General features: G+C 40.6%; 1 protein-coding gene across 3 annotated transcripts in view; it reads right to left on the bottom strand.

The window, feature by feature from the left end:
• The window catches only part of MTMR8 (myotubularin related protein 8), a 38,684-nt gene extending 27,128 nt beyond the window's left edge, over positions 1-11,556 (bottom strand). For 2 of the 3 annotated variants that reach the window (XM_077825739.1, XM_077825741.1), the window contains exons 1-4: positions 11,444-11,556; positions 6,137-6,259; positions 5,032-5,194; positions 853-1,010 (exon numbers count right to left, since the gene is read on the bottom strand). In XM_077825739.1, coding sequence (XP_077681865.1) covers positions 853-1,010; positions 5,032-5,194; positions 6,137-6,259; positions 11,444-11,467 — 468 coding nt within the window. In that variant the 5' untranslated portion in view covers positions 11,468-11,556. Of the gene's footprint in view, positions 1-852; positions 1,011-4,982; positions 5,195-6,136; positions 6,260-11,443 lie in introns of those variants that run through there. The other variant, XM_077825742.1, reaches the window with a different exon arrangement.
• Between the last annotated feature and the right edge of the window lie 854 nt (positions 11,557-12,410).

Raw genomic sequence — 12,410 nt, 5'->3', positions numbered from 1 at the left:
TGTTCCTTGGTGGATATCCATTGCCTGGTGGCAGAATTATACACACAATACAATTTAATAGACTGCCTCCTTTCTCAGATTTGACTGCTTTGTCTTTTAGCCAGGAAAGAGATCTCTCCATTTACAATTTCCAAAGAAATATAGAGAACATTTTAAAGCAGGTGTCTAAATAAGTGATGCTTAAAATCTTTCTTGGCATAAAGCTTGTTGGGTTTAACTGAGCTTAAAGAGAGGAGAGAAGGCAGCAACTGGCAATAGCAGCTCAGTAGGAGTGGAAGAATCAGGGATTTAGGCCCCTTTTTTCTGAGAGAGGATTGAAACCAAGTAGACAATGAGCCAGTCCTTTTTTACTGCTTTTGTTCTTTTCTTTTTGCTCCCAACCTGAAAAGGCAGAGTGGTTCCACTGCTCCTCCACACATCAGATACCCACCTGGGAATGTATATATGGGGAAGGGGGTTGGGAAGGTTCCCTTTTACCTAGGGAAGCTAAAGGAATCTTAGTTTCCTAGTGAGTTTGTTTGATGCTTCTCTAGAAAATAAATATCTGGTATTTTCCCAGTGGGATCATGCAAATCAAGAAGACTCTGCAGCTCTCTGCTCTTTTACAGTATCATGATCTCTGGCTTCATATCAAGAAGATGATACTTTAGATAGACTGAGCTCACTTCTGTCAAGGCATCAGTTATGCAGCAGTAGAACGGCTGTTCCATGTCATTAGTACAAATAAAAGGATGTTGCACTGAGTGGCTACTCTGCACAATAAGAAAAGGAGTACTTGTGGCACCTTAGAGACTAACCAATTTATTTGAGCATAAGCTTTCGTGAGCTACAGCTCACTTCATCGGATGTTACCTCATAGTCCTTATTAGCATCCGTTATTTCCCAGAAGTCATTTGGAATTCCCATACGCTGATAATCTACTTTTAAATCAATCAGCTTCCATCCAATCTCCCGGTTATCTTTAGGCATTTTGGGGTTATAAGAAAATGCATAAAGTTCTTCAGGTTTCACTGGAGAGAAGAAATTTAAAAATTAAGTAGAGAGAAAAATTTAATACACTTGCAAAAGAAAGTCAAATGTTCCACACTTTCTCCTAAAGATTGTCCCTGGGGTCAGGCACACAGGGCAAATCACCGTTCTGCATTTAGATTACAACTAAATGAAAGCGAGTAGAACCAAACCTTTTCTGGTTCTTTGGCATATCATTATACCAAATGTTTAAAGCAGTCAGTAAAGAATGATTGGGAGACCTAGAAACATATGTATGTTATTATACCACACCAGGGGACTGAAGAAAAAAAAATACAGCAAGTTACTTGTACTTTTATAACATGAACAACCAACTATACTAATAGTTTTGCTAGTAGTTTGTTATGCACTTCTCCCCCATTCTCTTTAGAGGAAACCTTTGCATGCATGCTATTAGTGACAACGTGTATTCAGTCTCCAACTCATAATGATGAAAAACCTGTAAACATTGTCCATCAGAAGGTATGGTCTAAATTACCACCTTATAACTTAAGATATCATGTATGTTGTACAGATTCTTTACCTATGTTACTAACAACATCATAGATGAAAACTGACACAATCTGAAGTATTTACTTTAATTTTCACCATTTCTTTTTGTTCACTTGTGGAACTTTATTCAGCCTGAAAAAGGTATCTAGTCTGCTTCTCGTGCACTACCAAAATGTTGTTCAGGGCATCCTGAGAGCACAGAGGTATGGTTTAAATAAAAAAAGAAAGTTAGTGAAAAAACATTTCTAATCACATTAGGTGATACATGATAGATTGCCTAATGACAAAAATGAGTTAAGAGCCTCTCAGGATCAAGGTCTATATTTATGAAGGGCAATATGTTAAGGGCCAAAACTGTACATATAATGTTCATTCATATATACATATGATCCTGAGATGCATTCAGATTCATAATTTTAGTAATTGGGAATTGCCTCTACTCAGGACCCAACTAGATCAGGTCCATACATAGCACCAGTACCCTGTATCATGATGCTAAACAAAATACAAACATCCACCATAAAACCAAGCAAGCACTAAAACAAACATTTTAAAATGAATAACTTTTAAAATTTTAATTTTACACTTAAAGCAATGTATTTCCTACTTAACAGGTTCCTTTAAGAATACATTGGCCTTTTCCAGCAATGCATGAAGAGTTAATCCATAAACAGCAGAGAGCAACTAAAACTAACAGCTTCTGCAAAGAGTTCACACAACACAGTTCTTATCAGCCTGTAGCTTCCCATTTCAATAGTGTGCTCTCCTTCCTGCAGAAAAACTTGATAGATCTCTGGAGTATTACTGTCAGCCCAACAAGAGCTTCAGGCTGAGCCTGAGAAACAGTAATTCCGCCATCCCCTCCACACCACCCCTCACCTCCAATTTCATTCCTTCTCTTCAAAAAATGCAAATCCTGTCAATAACTCACTCAGTTGATACTCAAGACAGCAAGCTCTCCTGAGACAGATTGAGTCCTGCCAGAGTCTGATAAAGTACCCAGCTTGCTAAACAGGTAACCCTCAACTGTCAATCACATACTAGCAAATAATGAATAATTATTTGCTCTGCCAAAACAGATGAAGCAGACATGCAAACAGAAATCTTAACCTGACAAGAGTAAATTGTGAGAACCCATGAATAGGACAGAATAGTTACAGTAAGTTACATATGCAGCCACAGGGCAATAGAAACCAACTAATTTTCTATTTCCTGCAAGTGACAGTTACCACAGTATCTGTAATATTTCATAGCTATAGGACAGTAATAGCCATTAACAGAGCACCAGAAACTTGTATATGATCATATGCCAGATTACAAAGTTTTAATTCTAATACTGTAATAAGGAGACTGAACAGCTCAGGAGATAAATGAAAGTTTTTATCATACTATATTCCTCTAAGTCATCAGTTCAAACCCAGTCCAGGGTTCAAGCACTTTGCTGGGACAGCGTGGGCAAAGTCTGCACTGCATCTGTACAAAGGACTTCATTTTACCAGGCTGTCAGTTTAGCATCTTTCACCAGTACTAAAAAAAGAGGATCATAAAGTTCTTCTGGGATAGCAAACTAGACACATTTCAGAGGGCATCAACAATTCTGCCTTAAGACTCTCCCAACCATCTCATTTACACAGTAATAAATACTAGGGCTGTTGATTAATCACAGTTAATCGCGATTAATCGCAGTTTTAATCGCACTATTAAACAATAGAATACCAATTGAAATTTAATAAATATTTTGGATGTTTTTCTACATTTTCATATATATTGTATTCTGTGTTGTAATTGAAATCAAAGCGTATATTATTTTATTACAAATATTTGCACTGTAAAAATGATAAACAAAAAGTAGTATTTTTCAATTCACCTCATACAAGTACTATAAAGCAATTTCTTTGTCATGAAAGTAGAACTTACAAATGTAGATTTTTTTTGTTGTTACATAACTGCACTCAAAAACAAAACAATGTAAAACTTCAGGGCCTACAAGTCCTCTCAGTCCTACTTCTTGTTTAGCCAATCGCTAAGACAAACAAGTTTGTTTACATTTACAGCAGATAATGCTGCCTGCTTCTTGTTTACAATGTCACCAGAAAGTGAGAACAGGCATTTGCGTTGCACTTTTGTAGCTGGCATTGCAAGGTGTTTACGTGCCAGATATGCTAAACATTCATATGCCCCTTCATGCTTCAGCCACCATTCCAGAGGACATGCTTCCATGCTAATGACGCACATTAAAAAAAAGAAGTTAATTAAATTTGTGACTGAACTAGTTGGGGGAGAATTGTACATCCCCTGCTCTGTTTTACCCGCATTCTTCCATATATTTCATGTTAGAGCAATCTCGGATGATGACCCAGCACACATTGTTCATTTTAAGAACACTTTCACAGCAGATTTGACAAAATGCAAAGAAGATATCAATGTGAGATTTCTAAAGATAGCTACACCACTCAACCCAAGGTTTAAGAATCTGAAGTGCCTTCCAAAAATCTGAGAGGGAAGAAGTATGGAGCTTGCTTTCAGAAGTCTTAAAAAGAGCAACACTCCAATGCGGAAACTACAGAACCTGAACCACCAAAACCGAAAATCAACCTTCTGCTGGTGGCATCTGACTCAAATAATGAAAATGAACATGCGTTGGTTCACACTGCTTTGGATTGTTATCAAGCAGAACCCATCAGCAGCATGGACACATGTCCCCTGGAATGGTGGTTGAAGCATGAAGGGACATATGAATCTTTAGCACATCTGGCAAGTAAATGTCTTGCGACATCGGCTACAACAGTGCCATTCGAATGCCTACTCTCATTTTCAGGTGACATTGTAAACAAGAAGCGGGCAGCATTATCTCCTGCAAATGTAAACAAACTTGTTTGTCTGAGCGATTGGCTGAACAAGAAATAGGACTGAGTAGACTAGCAGGCTCTAAAATTTTACATTGTTTTATTTTTGAATGCATTTTTTTGGTACAAAATTCTACATTTGTAAGTTCAGCTTTCATGGTACAAGTACTGTAGTGCAATTTCTTTATTAGGTGAATTGAAAAATACTATTTATTTTGTTTTTTTACAGTGCAAATACTTGTAATCAAAAATAAATATAAAGTGAGCACTGTACACTTTGTATTCTGTGTTGTAATTGAAATCAATATATTAGAAAATGTAGAAAACCTCCCAATACATTTAAATAAATGGTATTCTATTTTTGTTTCTCTATGCGATTAATTGCACGGTTAATCTTTTTAATTGGTTGACAGCCCCAGTAAATACTGCATTTACTTGCAAGCTACCAGCCCTCTTTTGAGGGCCAGAATTTTGTGCTACAACAGTGTGCTAAGTAAACAGCAGCTCAACAGTGGTGGAAATGGCTTAAGATTTCAAATCCTTCCTTCCTGTGCTGATTAGGGAAAGCCAACAGCCTAATAACCAGGGTTTTCCCCATTGCACAAACAAACATACTTGCCAATTAGTTGCCTCTAGATTTCAAAACAGACTCACTCCTGAGTACCTGGCTGTGAAAGTTTAAGCAAGGATGTATACACTTCATGACAATCCCGTTCGTGTCCAATGACAAAGTGTGCCACACGGAAGTTCTTGCAGTGAATAAGCAATGGACATCCAAATGTGGTCAGAGGCAACTTCTCCACGGTAGCTATATGATGATGTAGAATCTGAAAAACAGGAAAGGAGACTAAATCTTTCTGCACCAGCTGACAAGTGACAATTATAACCAGATACGAATGATTCTGCAATAATATTTGAGAGAAGTTTCTGTTTATCTAATCATTTCCTTTCAGCACCTCGTTTAACATCACAACCTCCTTCTTTGCTAATTAGTGACAAATTACCTAGCAAACATGAAAAATCCAAATAGCCCCTCAAATTGGGTTATTTAACTAAGGGGTGGACAACAAAAAATTTATTTCCTTTGCATGGTCAAACTGCACAAAGGAAAATAAGAGCTTTTCAATTATAATAGCTATTGATCAGTCTATTTTTGGTGCTGGCAACTACCTCCGTTTGGGGGAAAATCATGGACACACACTTGCATTGCTTAATGCCAACATTAACTAGGATGGAAATGATACATTAGTCACTGAATTGCAGTAATTTTTTAAAAAGATGACTCACAAGATACTGAATCTTATTCTCAAATGAAAACAGATACACTAGCAAATACAAGAAACAAGTTCCTGGAAATTTTAAATTTTAAAAAGTTCTGCAGATACAGAGTATAAGTCTGCTACACCACATAGCACATCTTCACCAGATACGCTCCACTGGCACAGCTGTATCAGTGCAGCTGCACCGATGTAGCACGGTAACGTAGATTTGCCCTCAGATTGAGGTACTGCTGCCTTCAACTCTTCATACATCCGAATGCTGTAAATTAAGATATTGTGGTCTAGTGTACTGAACTTGGGGGTGGAAGTCAAGCAAGCAGGGTTCTGTTCCTGAATCTAACACTGTCTCTATGTTTGTAAGACACTTTACATAAAAGTCCTATAAAAGTTTATTATTATGACCTCCAAATTAATGAAACCACAATTACACACAACCAGAATCAGAAATTTTAATTAATATTTTTACAAGTTCCACACATTACAACATACCCATGTTTCTTTCCGGACTTCAGCTGAAGCATCTACGTAGATCAGATGGGTAGCTGTCAGGTATAACGTCCCATTTGCTGGCTTCCTATTGGTATAACGATCTAGTAATTTGACATTTTCTACCTGCAATATGGAGAAGGGAGGAAAAGCAAATCAACTTACAGCTGAAAGGTCTGTAATTTACATTTGAACTGCAGCACGTATAAATGTTCAAAGCACAGCTCAGAAAGGATGCTTGAGTAAAGGTTTCTCCTGCATCATTAACTCAGCCACATTGCACATCCTGTATGTTTTATGCTACAGATTAATAAAAGATAGACTCTTTCAAGGCTATTCACCCCAAATGATTAATTTTTGACAGGCAATTAACATTTTAGTTCTCTCTTTATCAAGCATTACGGTAATTGGTGAAAGGCAGGCAAGTAGATTTTGTACCTGAGATGGTCATAAAAGTTTGCCATTTTGCAAGCTTGTAGAGATATTTTAAGATTTAAGAAAAGACAGGAAGGAAAAAATGCTGCAAGTGTAACATGACCAAGTTAATATTGTGGTAGAAAGAGCCCTCTGGAATTTCCTATACTTCTGGATGCTTGATTTCTCATTTCTAACATTGCATTCATGTTGGTTTTTGCACTTAGTTTACCGAGTATGTAGTTTCTTAAAGAGAAGGAGAAAGTACTAGTAACTGTCTATATAGCAGAGTTCTTAAATGTGAACACCCATTTTTCTAAGTCACACTAAGATAACCCCACAGAGTCAATAGAAAATTACAATGCTATGAAAAATGTGAACTTATGCTTAAAGTTTAAAATTACTGAACGGATTTTCTTCAGGCTCATATCCTTCTTTGATGAGTAGTTAAAATAATTTTGTTTTAGCAGATGAGCAAAAAATAGTGCAAAAAATTAGTTGGAATGTGTACAGGAAGTATCTCTCTCTCTCACACACACACACACACACACACACACCCAGCCACCCCACACCCCCAATAAAAACCAAAAGTAAAACGTCACCATTGGACTGAGAGAAAGCATGGAACATTTCAGGCCAAAAAGAAAGGTAAGAAAGTTCTAAGCAACCGAAAGGGGAGGTTTAGAACACAAGCCTCATTTCAACATTATATATTTTTAAATCTATAGCAATAAGCACTATAGTGGCCCTTTATCAGTCCAATAAGGAATAGCTGAATGGACATTAAAGTGCCTAGTGCAAGTGTACTTAATTATCCCTATCAATACATATTTGACCTAGTGTTTAATACGTTTTATAACTAAAGAGTAAAAAAATTGTTAACTTTACTGAAAGGGCCACACCAATGAATTAACAGCTGGCAGGATATGCTTACCAAGCAAACGTAACATGTCACTTGCAAGATTACCCACTGTTTTGAAAGTTATTTATATTTTGTTTTATTAAGTTGCCCTCTGATTTCAGCCACACACACCAGTGTGGTGGAGCATTCTGGAACACGACAGAGTTAAAATGTACAAGAGCCCTACTTTAACCACTTCATGGACCAGTATCCTTGAAAAATTCCACTTGCTACAACCAGTTATACTGGGGAAGTGTCACATGTCAGTGACTGAAAATACACAACAGCTGTTAGTGACATCTTAAATAAATGTGCGGATGTTCAAAAATATGCATTCTTTAAATGAAGGCAAAGACATAGAACATTAATTGGAAGAAACTTATGTTTTAAGCTTGAATCAATCCTGTCAAAACATACCAGGCTGAAAGTAGAGCTAGTCAAAAGTAATGCCTTTTTATTTGTTGGTATTTTCTGTTTTCAATTAAAACCCAAAGAATCGCATGAAATTTTTTTGATGAAAATTAAAATGTTTACCTTAGATTATTTTTGTGGGAAATAAAATACATTTCCCAAACAGCTCTATTTGACTGTGTCTAGGTCTGAAGTTCTAGTCACAATGACTACAACATGGGAAACAGCAGTTCAAGCTCATCCACAACATCCCACCAATATGACTCCATTTTCATCTTAGGCTTTGTCTACACTGCGTATCACAGCAGTACAGCTGTGCCACTGTAAGATTTCCCACGTAGCCGCTCTTCGCCGGTGGAAGAGAGCTCTCCTGTCAGAAGAATAAAACCACCCTAACAAGCAGCAGAAGTTTTGTCCACTTTTAATTGGTAAAAGCTTTTGTCAGTTGGGGGTGTGTGTGTTTTTCACATCCCTAACGGACAAAAGTTTTATCAACAGAAGTGCTAGTGCAGACATAGCCTAAATGGATCACCTATAGAACTGTAAAGCATCAATTAGCACCAATCATCGAGGCCATGGTGCATATCATCATAGAACTTGATTGATGTAGTTAAATTTACTTCTCTAAGGTCACCGAATAGCTAGGTGGCAATTTTGTTACTACCAACTTGAGTTCAATTTAAACAAGTGAACAACTACCCAGTTGCCAATCCTCAAGTCATCCCAAAATGAACAGTTTAAAAAAAAAAATCAACTATGACTTGTGGTCACTAATGACCTAAACAAGATGGGGTTTTTTGCTTTTGATTTTTTTTAAACAAATCAATGAATTCACCCTTCTTTTAAACATAAGTGAAATACTTCGAGGCATTTCATAAACACTACTCACCTTAAAAGAAGTTAGAAGGTAGCAACATCACATATTTTAGAGCAGCCTGAGAAACTAATTTGTAATTAGCCTCCTCTCCCCAAACACTGAGCTCCAGTAGCTCAGCATTGCTCCAAGCAGGGGATTGTTTGCGCTGTGGCGTAGGCATTGTCACTTAGCCAGATAAGCGAGGAAAGAAAACTTGCCAAGAAAACAGGAAGGGGAGTTTCAAAGTTCCAGGGGCTTTACAGGGGGAGGGGTGGATGTCTGTTTACCAGAGCTGCTGGCCAGAGTGGTCACCTAGGCACTGTGGGATATCTTGCAGAGGTTAAAAGTTCTATAAACAGGAAAAACATGTCTTCATTTGCACATCACCACAAAAGCATCACCGACAAGAGCTGCATGCTTTTTATGGAGGTGGTTTTCTTTCTGTGGTGAAACTCGAAGTTTCACTACAAAAAGTCATTGGCAAGTGTAGACACTCCCACAGTTTTTGCGCAAAAATAAAGGACTCTACTTTAAATGGCAAGTGTAGACATACCCCAAGTAACACACAGTATCAGATAATAAGTACTGTTCATGAGTAGCAAAAACCAAAATTCTAAAAAAAAAAAAATACACAATGCTCATGATAGTCCATAAACAAAGCCACTAGCATAACTTTTGATGTAATAATGAAAAGAAGTTCTTGTTTAAACACATTGGAGACTACAACAAAATCAAACTAGTTAGTCTAGTTGTCTGAATCCAAGACACTTGGTAGCTCTCAACCATAACTCATCTGTTTGTCCAACACATCAGAACAACTCAACAGCCAATGAAAAAATCCTGGGTAAGGATACCCACCTCATCCCTAAAAAACTGAAAGTTTAATGAGCAAGTCATTTCATCTCACCTTGAATCACATGTTCATTAGTATTTTTAAAAGCATCTGCTCTCAACGAAGCAACTTCAGACTTTGAAAGTAGCAATAAAATACACTTAGATCAGTGAAAACACCTGTGAGCACACAGCATCCCATCATCTAGTGCAAATAAAACTTTCATTATGGGTTTTATTTTAAAGATCACAACAGAAAAGTGCAGTAAGCACAGATTATAAGAACCATGCTCAAGTTCCCACATATGTAACTCAAGAGCAAACAGATACTCTGACCTCATAATAAAACAATGAAACCATCACACAAATAATCATGTTCTTTATACCAAGGGTTTAATCCCACACATCCTACTAATATGAGCCCTCCAGATTGCAATTTAAGATCTGTTAACCCTTCATGTTATTTTATGCATTCATAGAACATCCATCAATGTAGTACTCAGATACAATTTTGACCAGCAAACAAGAATTCACAGAAGTTGAGGACATTTAGAGATCTTTATATGATATACAATATATAAGCTTTATTATTTTTACTAAACTAGTAACAGGGAATCTTGACTGATTTCTGATAATCTAGAAAATTTTCACTGTTGCTACTAGGTATCTGTCACAGCCCTGGTAAGAAAAATGGGGCATGTCAAAAAACAGAAGCTTCAGAACCCCAAATCTATAGTCCAGGCCCAAGGATGGAAATGATCAGACCTGGGACTAAAAGCAACTGAGAAGAAGAGAAGTGGAAAAGCTGTTTTAGGGAGACTGTCACAAAGAAGATAGCTGGAGTGAGGGGGGGGAGGGGAGAGAACAGTTTAGAGCATTTTAGGGAACAGAGATTGGGAAGTAACAGAGAGAGGTTTTAGGAGGCTGGGAAATGGGGTTTCGGAATCTAAGGAGAGGATGAGAGGTTTTCAGGGACACTGAGGAAGCTATAGGAGGAAGAACAGTTTCAGATATATTTGAAAAGCAGGGAGAGCACTTTGGAAGCCAGGGGGTGGGAGCCCGAGGGGATGGAGGGGAACAGGGGAAGAGGGGTCAGGAGGCAGGGAGAGAAGCAGCAGAGCCCTAGGGGATGGAGGGGTACTGGGGAAGCCAGGGGAGGTGGTTGAAGACAGGGAGGGGAGTGGGGAGCCAGACAGGATAGAGGAGCACTGGGAAAGCAGAAGTAAGGGGAGCACCAGGGGACGGAGGGAATGGGGGGGAAGCAGAAGTAGGGGGCAGAAGCCGAGTTGGGGGGCACTGGAGAAGCAGAGGTAGGGACAGAAGCCGGGATGGGGGGCACTGGGGAAGCAGAGGTAGGGAAGGGGGGCGGGAAAAGCAGAGTTGGGTGGCAGAAGCCGGGCTGGAGAGCAGGGGGGCACTGGGGAAGCCGGGGGCTGGGGAAAGCAGAGGTAGGGACAGAAGCCGGGTTGGGGGGCACTGGGGAAGCCGGGGGGAGGGAAGGGGGGCGGGGAAAGCAGAGTTGGGGGGCAGAAGCCGAGTTGGGGGGCACTGGGGAAGCAGAGGTAGGGACAGAAGCCGGGTTGGGGGTCACTGGTGAAGCCGGGGGGGAGGGAAGGGGGCGGGGAAAGCAGAGTTGGGGGGCAGAAGCCGAGCTGGAGAGCAGGGGGGCACTGGGGAAGCCGGGGGCTGGGGAAAGCAGAGGTAGGGACAGAAGCCGGGTTGGGGGGCACTGGGGAAGCCGGGGGGAGGGAAGGGGGGCGGGGAAAGCAGAGTTGGGGGGCAGAAGCCGAGTTGGGGGGCACTGGGGAAGCCGGGGGGGCAGGTAGCGCGGACAGGGCCTGTATCGGCGGAGTCCCCGGAAGGGGCGGGACGCTGCCGCTGGAGCCGGCTGTCCTACCTTCGGGGTGGTGATGTGCTCCATGGCCGCGGCCCGACCTGCGCGCTCCCCTCCTCATTCGAGAGCCACCCTGGGTCACAACCCCGCCGCCTCCTCCGCCATCTGCACAGGCCCGGTCCCGCCCCTCCCGCTCAAACACCGCGAGACTCCCTCGCGAATCCGGCATGAAGCCTAGGCCGCCATCTTGGCAGAGGGCAACTTGCCCATACATGTGCTGCTGGGGGCCCATGACACAAATTGTAGGGGTTAGGCCAAAGGGGCCTGAGTCTAGACTAGAGGGGACCCCGGCCTGGCCAGAGAGGTCTGGGCAGAGACATAGCTGGGCAGAGACATAACTAGGGCTATCAAGAGGGTTAACAGTGCCCATGACTTTAGAGCAGTTCTGAAGGGATCCTGTGATGGTCCCAGCGGCCATTTTAAACAGGGGCTCCAGCCCTCCATGTGGTAGAAATGGGGCTGCCAACCCTCCAGGATTGGCCTGGAGTCTCCAGGAATTTAAAGATTAAGCTGCAATTAAAATGGTGTCATGTGAGGAAATCTCCAGGAATACAGCCAACCAAAGTTGGCAACCCTAGGTAGAGAACAGCTCAAAATCAGGCACACTTGACGCCAGAGTCGGGAGTCCATGCATTATTGTTGTTAAAGTCTTGTGCCAGTCTCGTGGGTTTTGAGGTTCCGACTCATGATTTGTTAACACTCAAGATTGGCAGTATTGCAACAAGGCCATGTCTAGTGAAGTCTATGCAAGGGCCCAGGCCAGATGGGCTGGTACAACCTTTGTTATGTCTTAAATTAAGCATTTTGTATCCCTTTGCCCTGGATTCAAACCCTTTCTATTCCTGCTGTCATGCTGGTACAGCACTGCCTGTTTTTAAGTTATTTATAAAGCTGTTTCTCATTGTTACTCAGGGCATTGTTTTAAGATGTTCTTTTTTAAAAAGCTGTATTTAGGATTTTATTTCACACA

Source organism: Eretmochelys imbricata, chromosome 9 (genome assembly GCF_965152235.1).
Source record: "Eretmochelys imbricata isolate rEreImb1 chromosome 9, rEreImb1.hap1, whole genome shotgun sequence".
NCBI lineage: Eukaryota > Metazoa > Chordata > Testudines > Cheloniidae > Eretmochelys > Eretmochelys imbricata.
The sequence above is the reverse complement of the archived record's forward strand: the minus strand, read 5'-3'. Positions and strand labels throughout refer to the sequence as shown.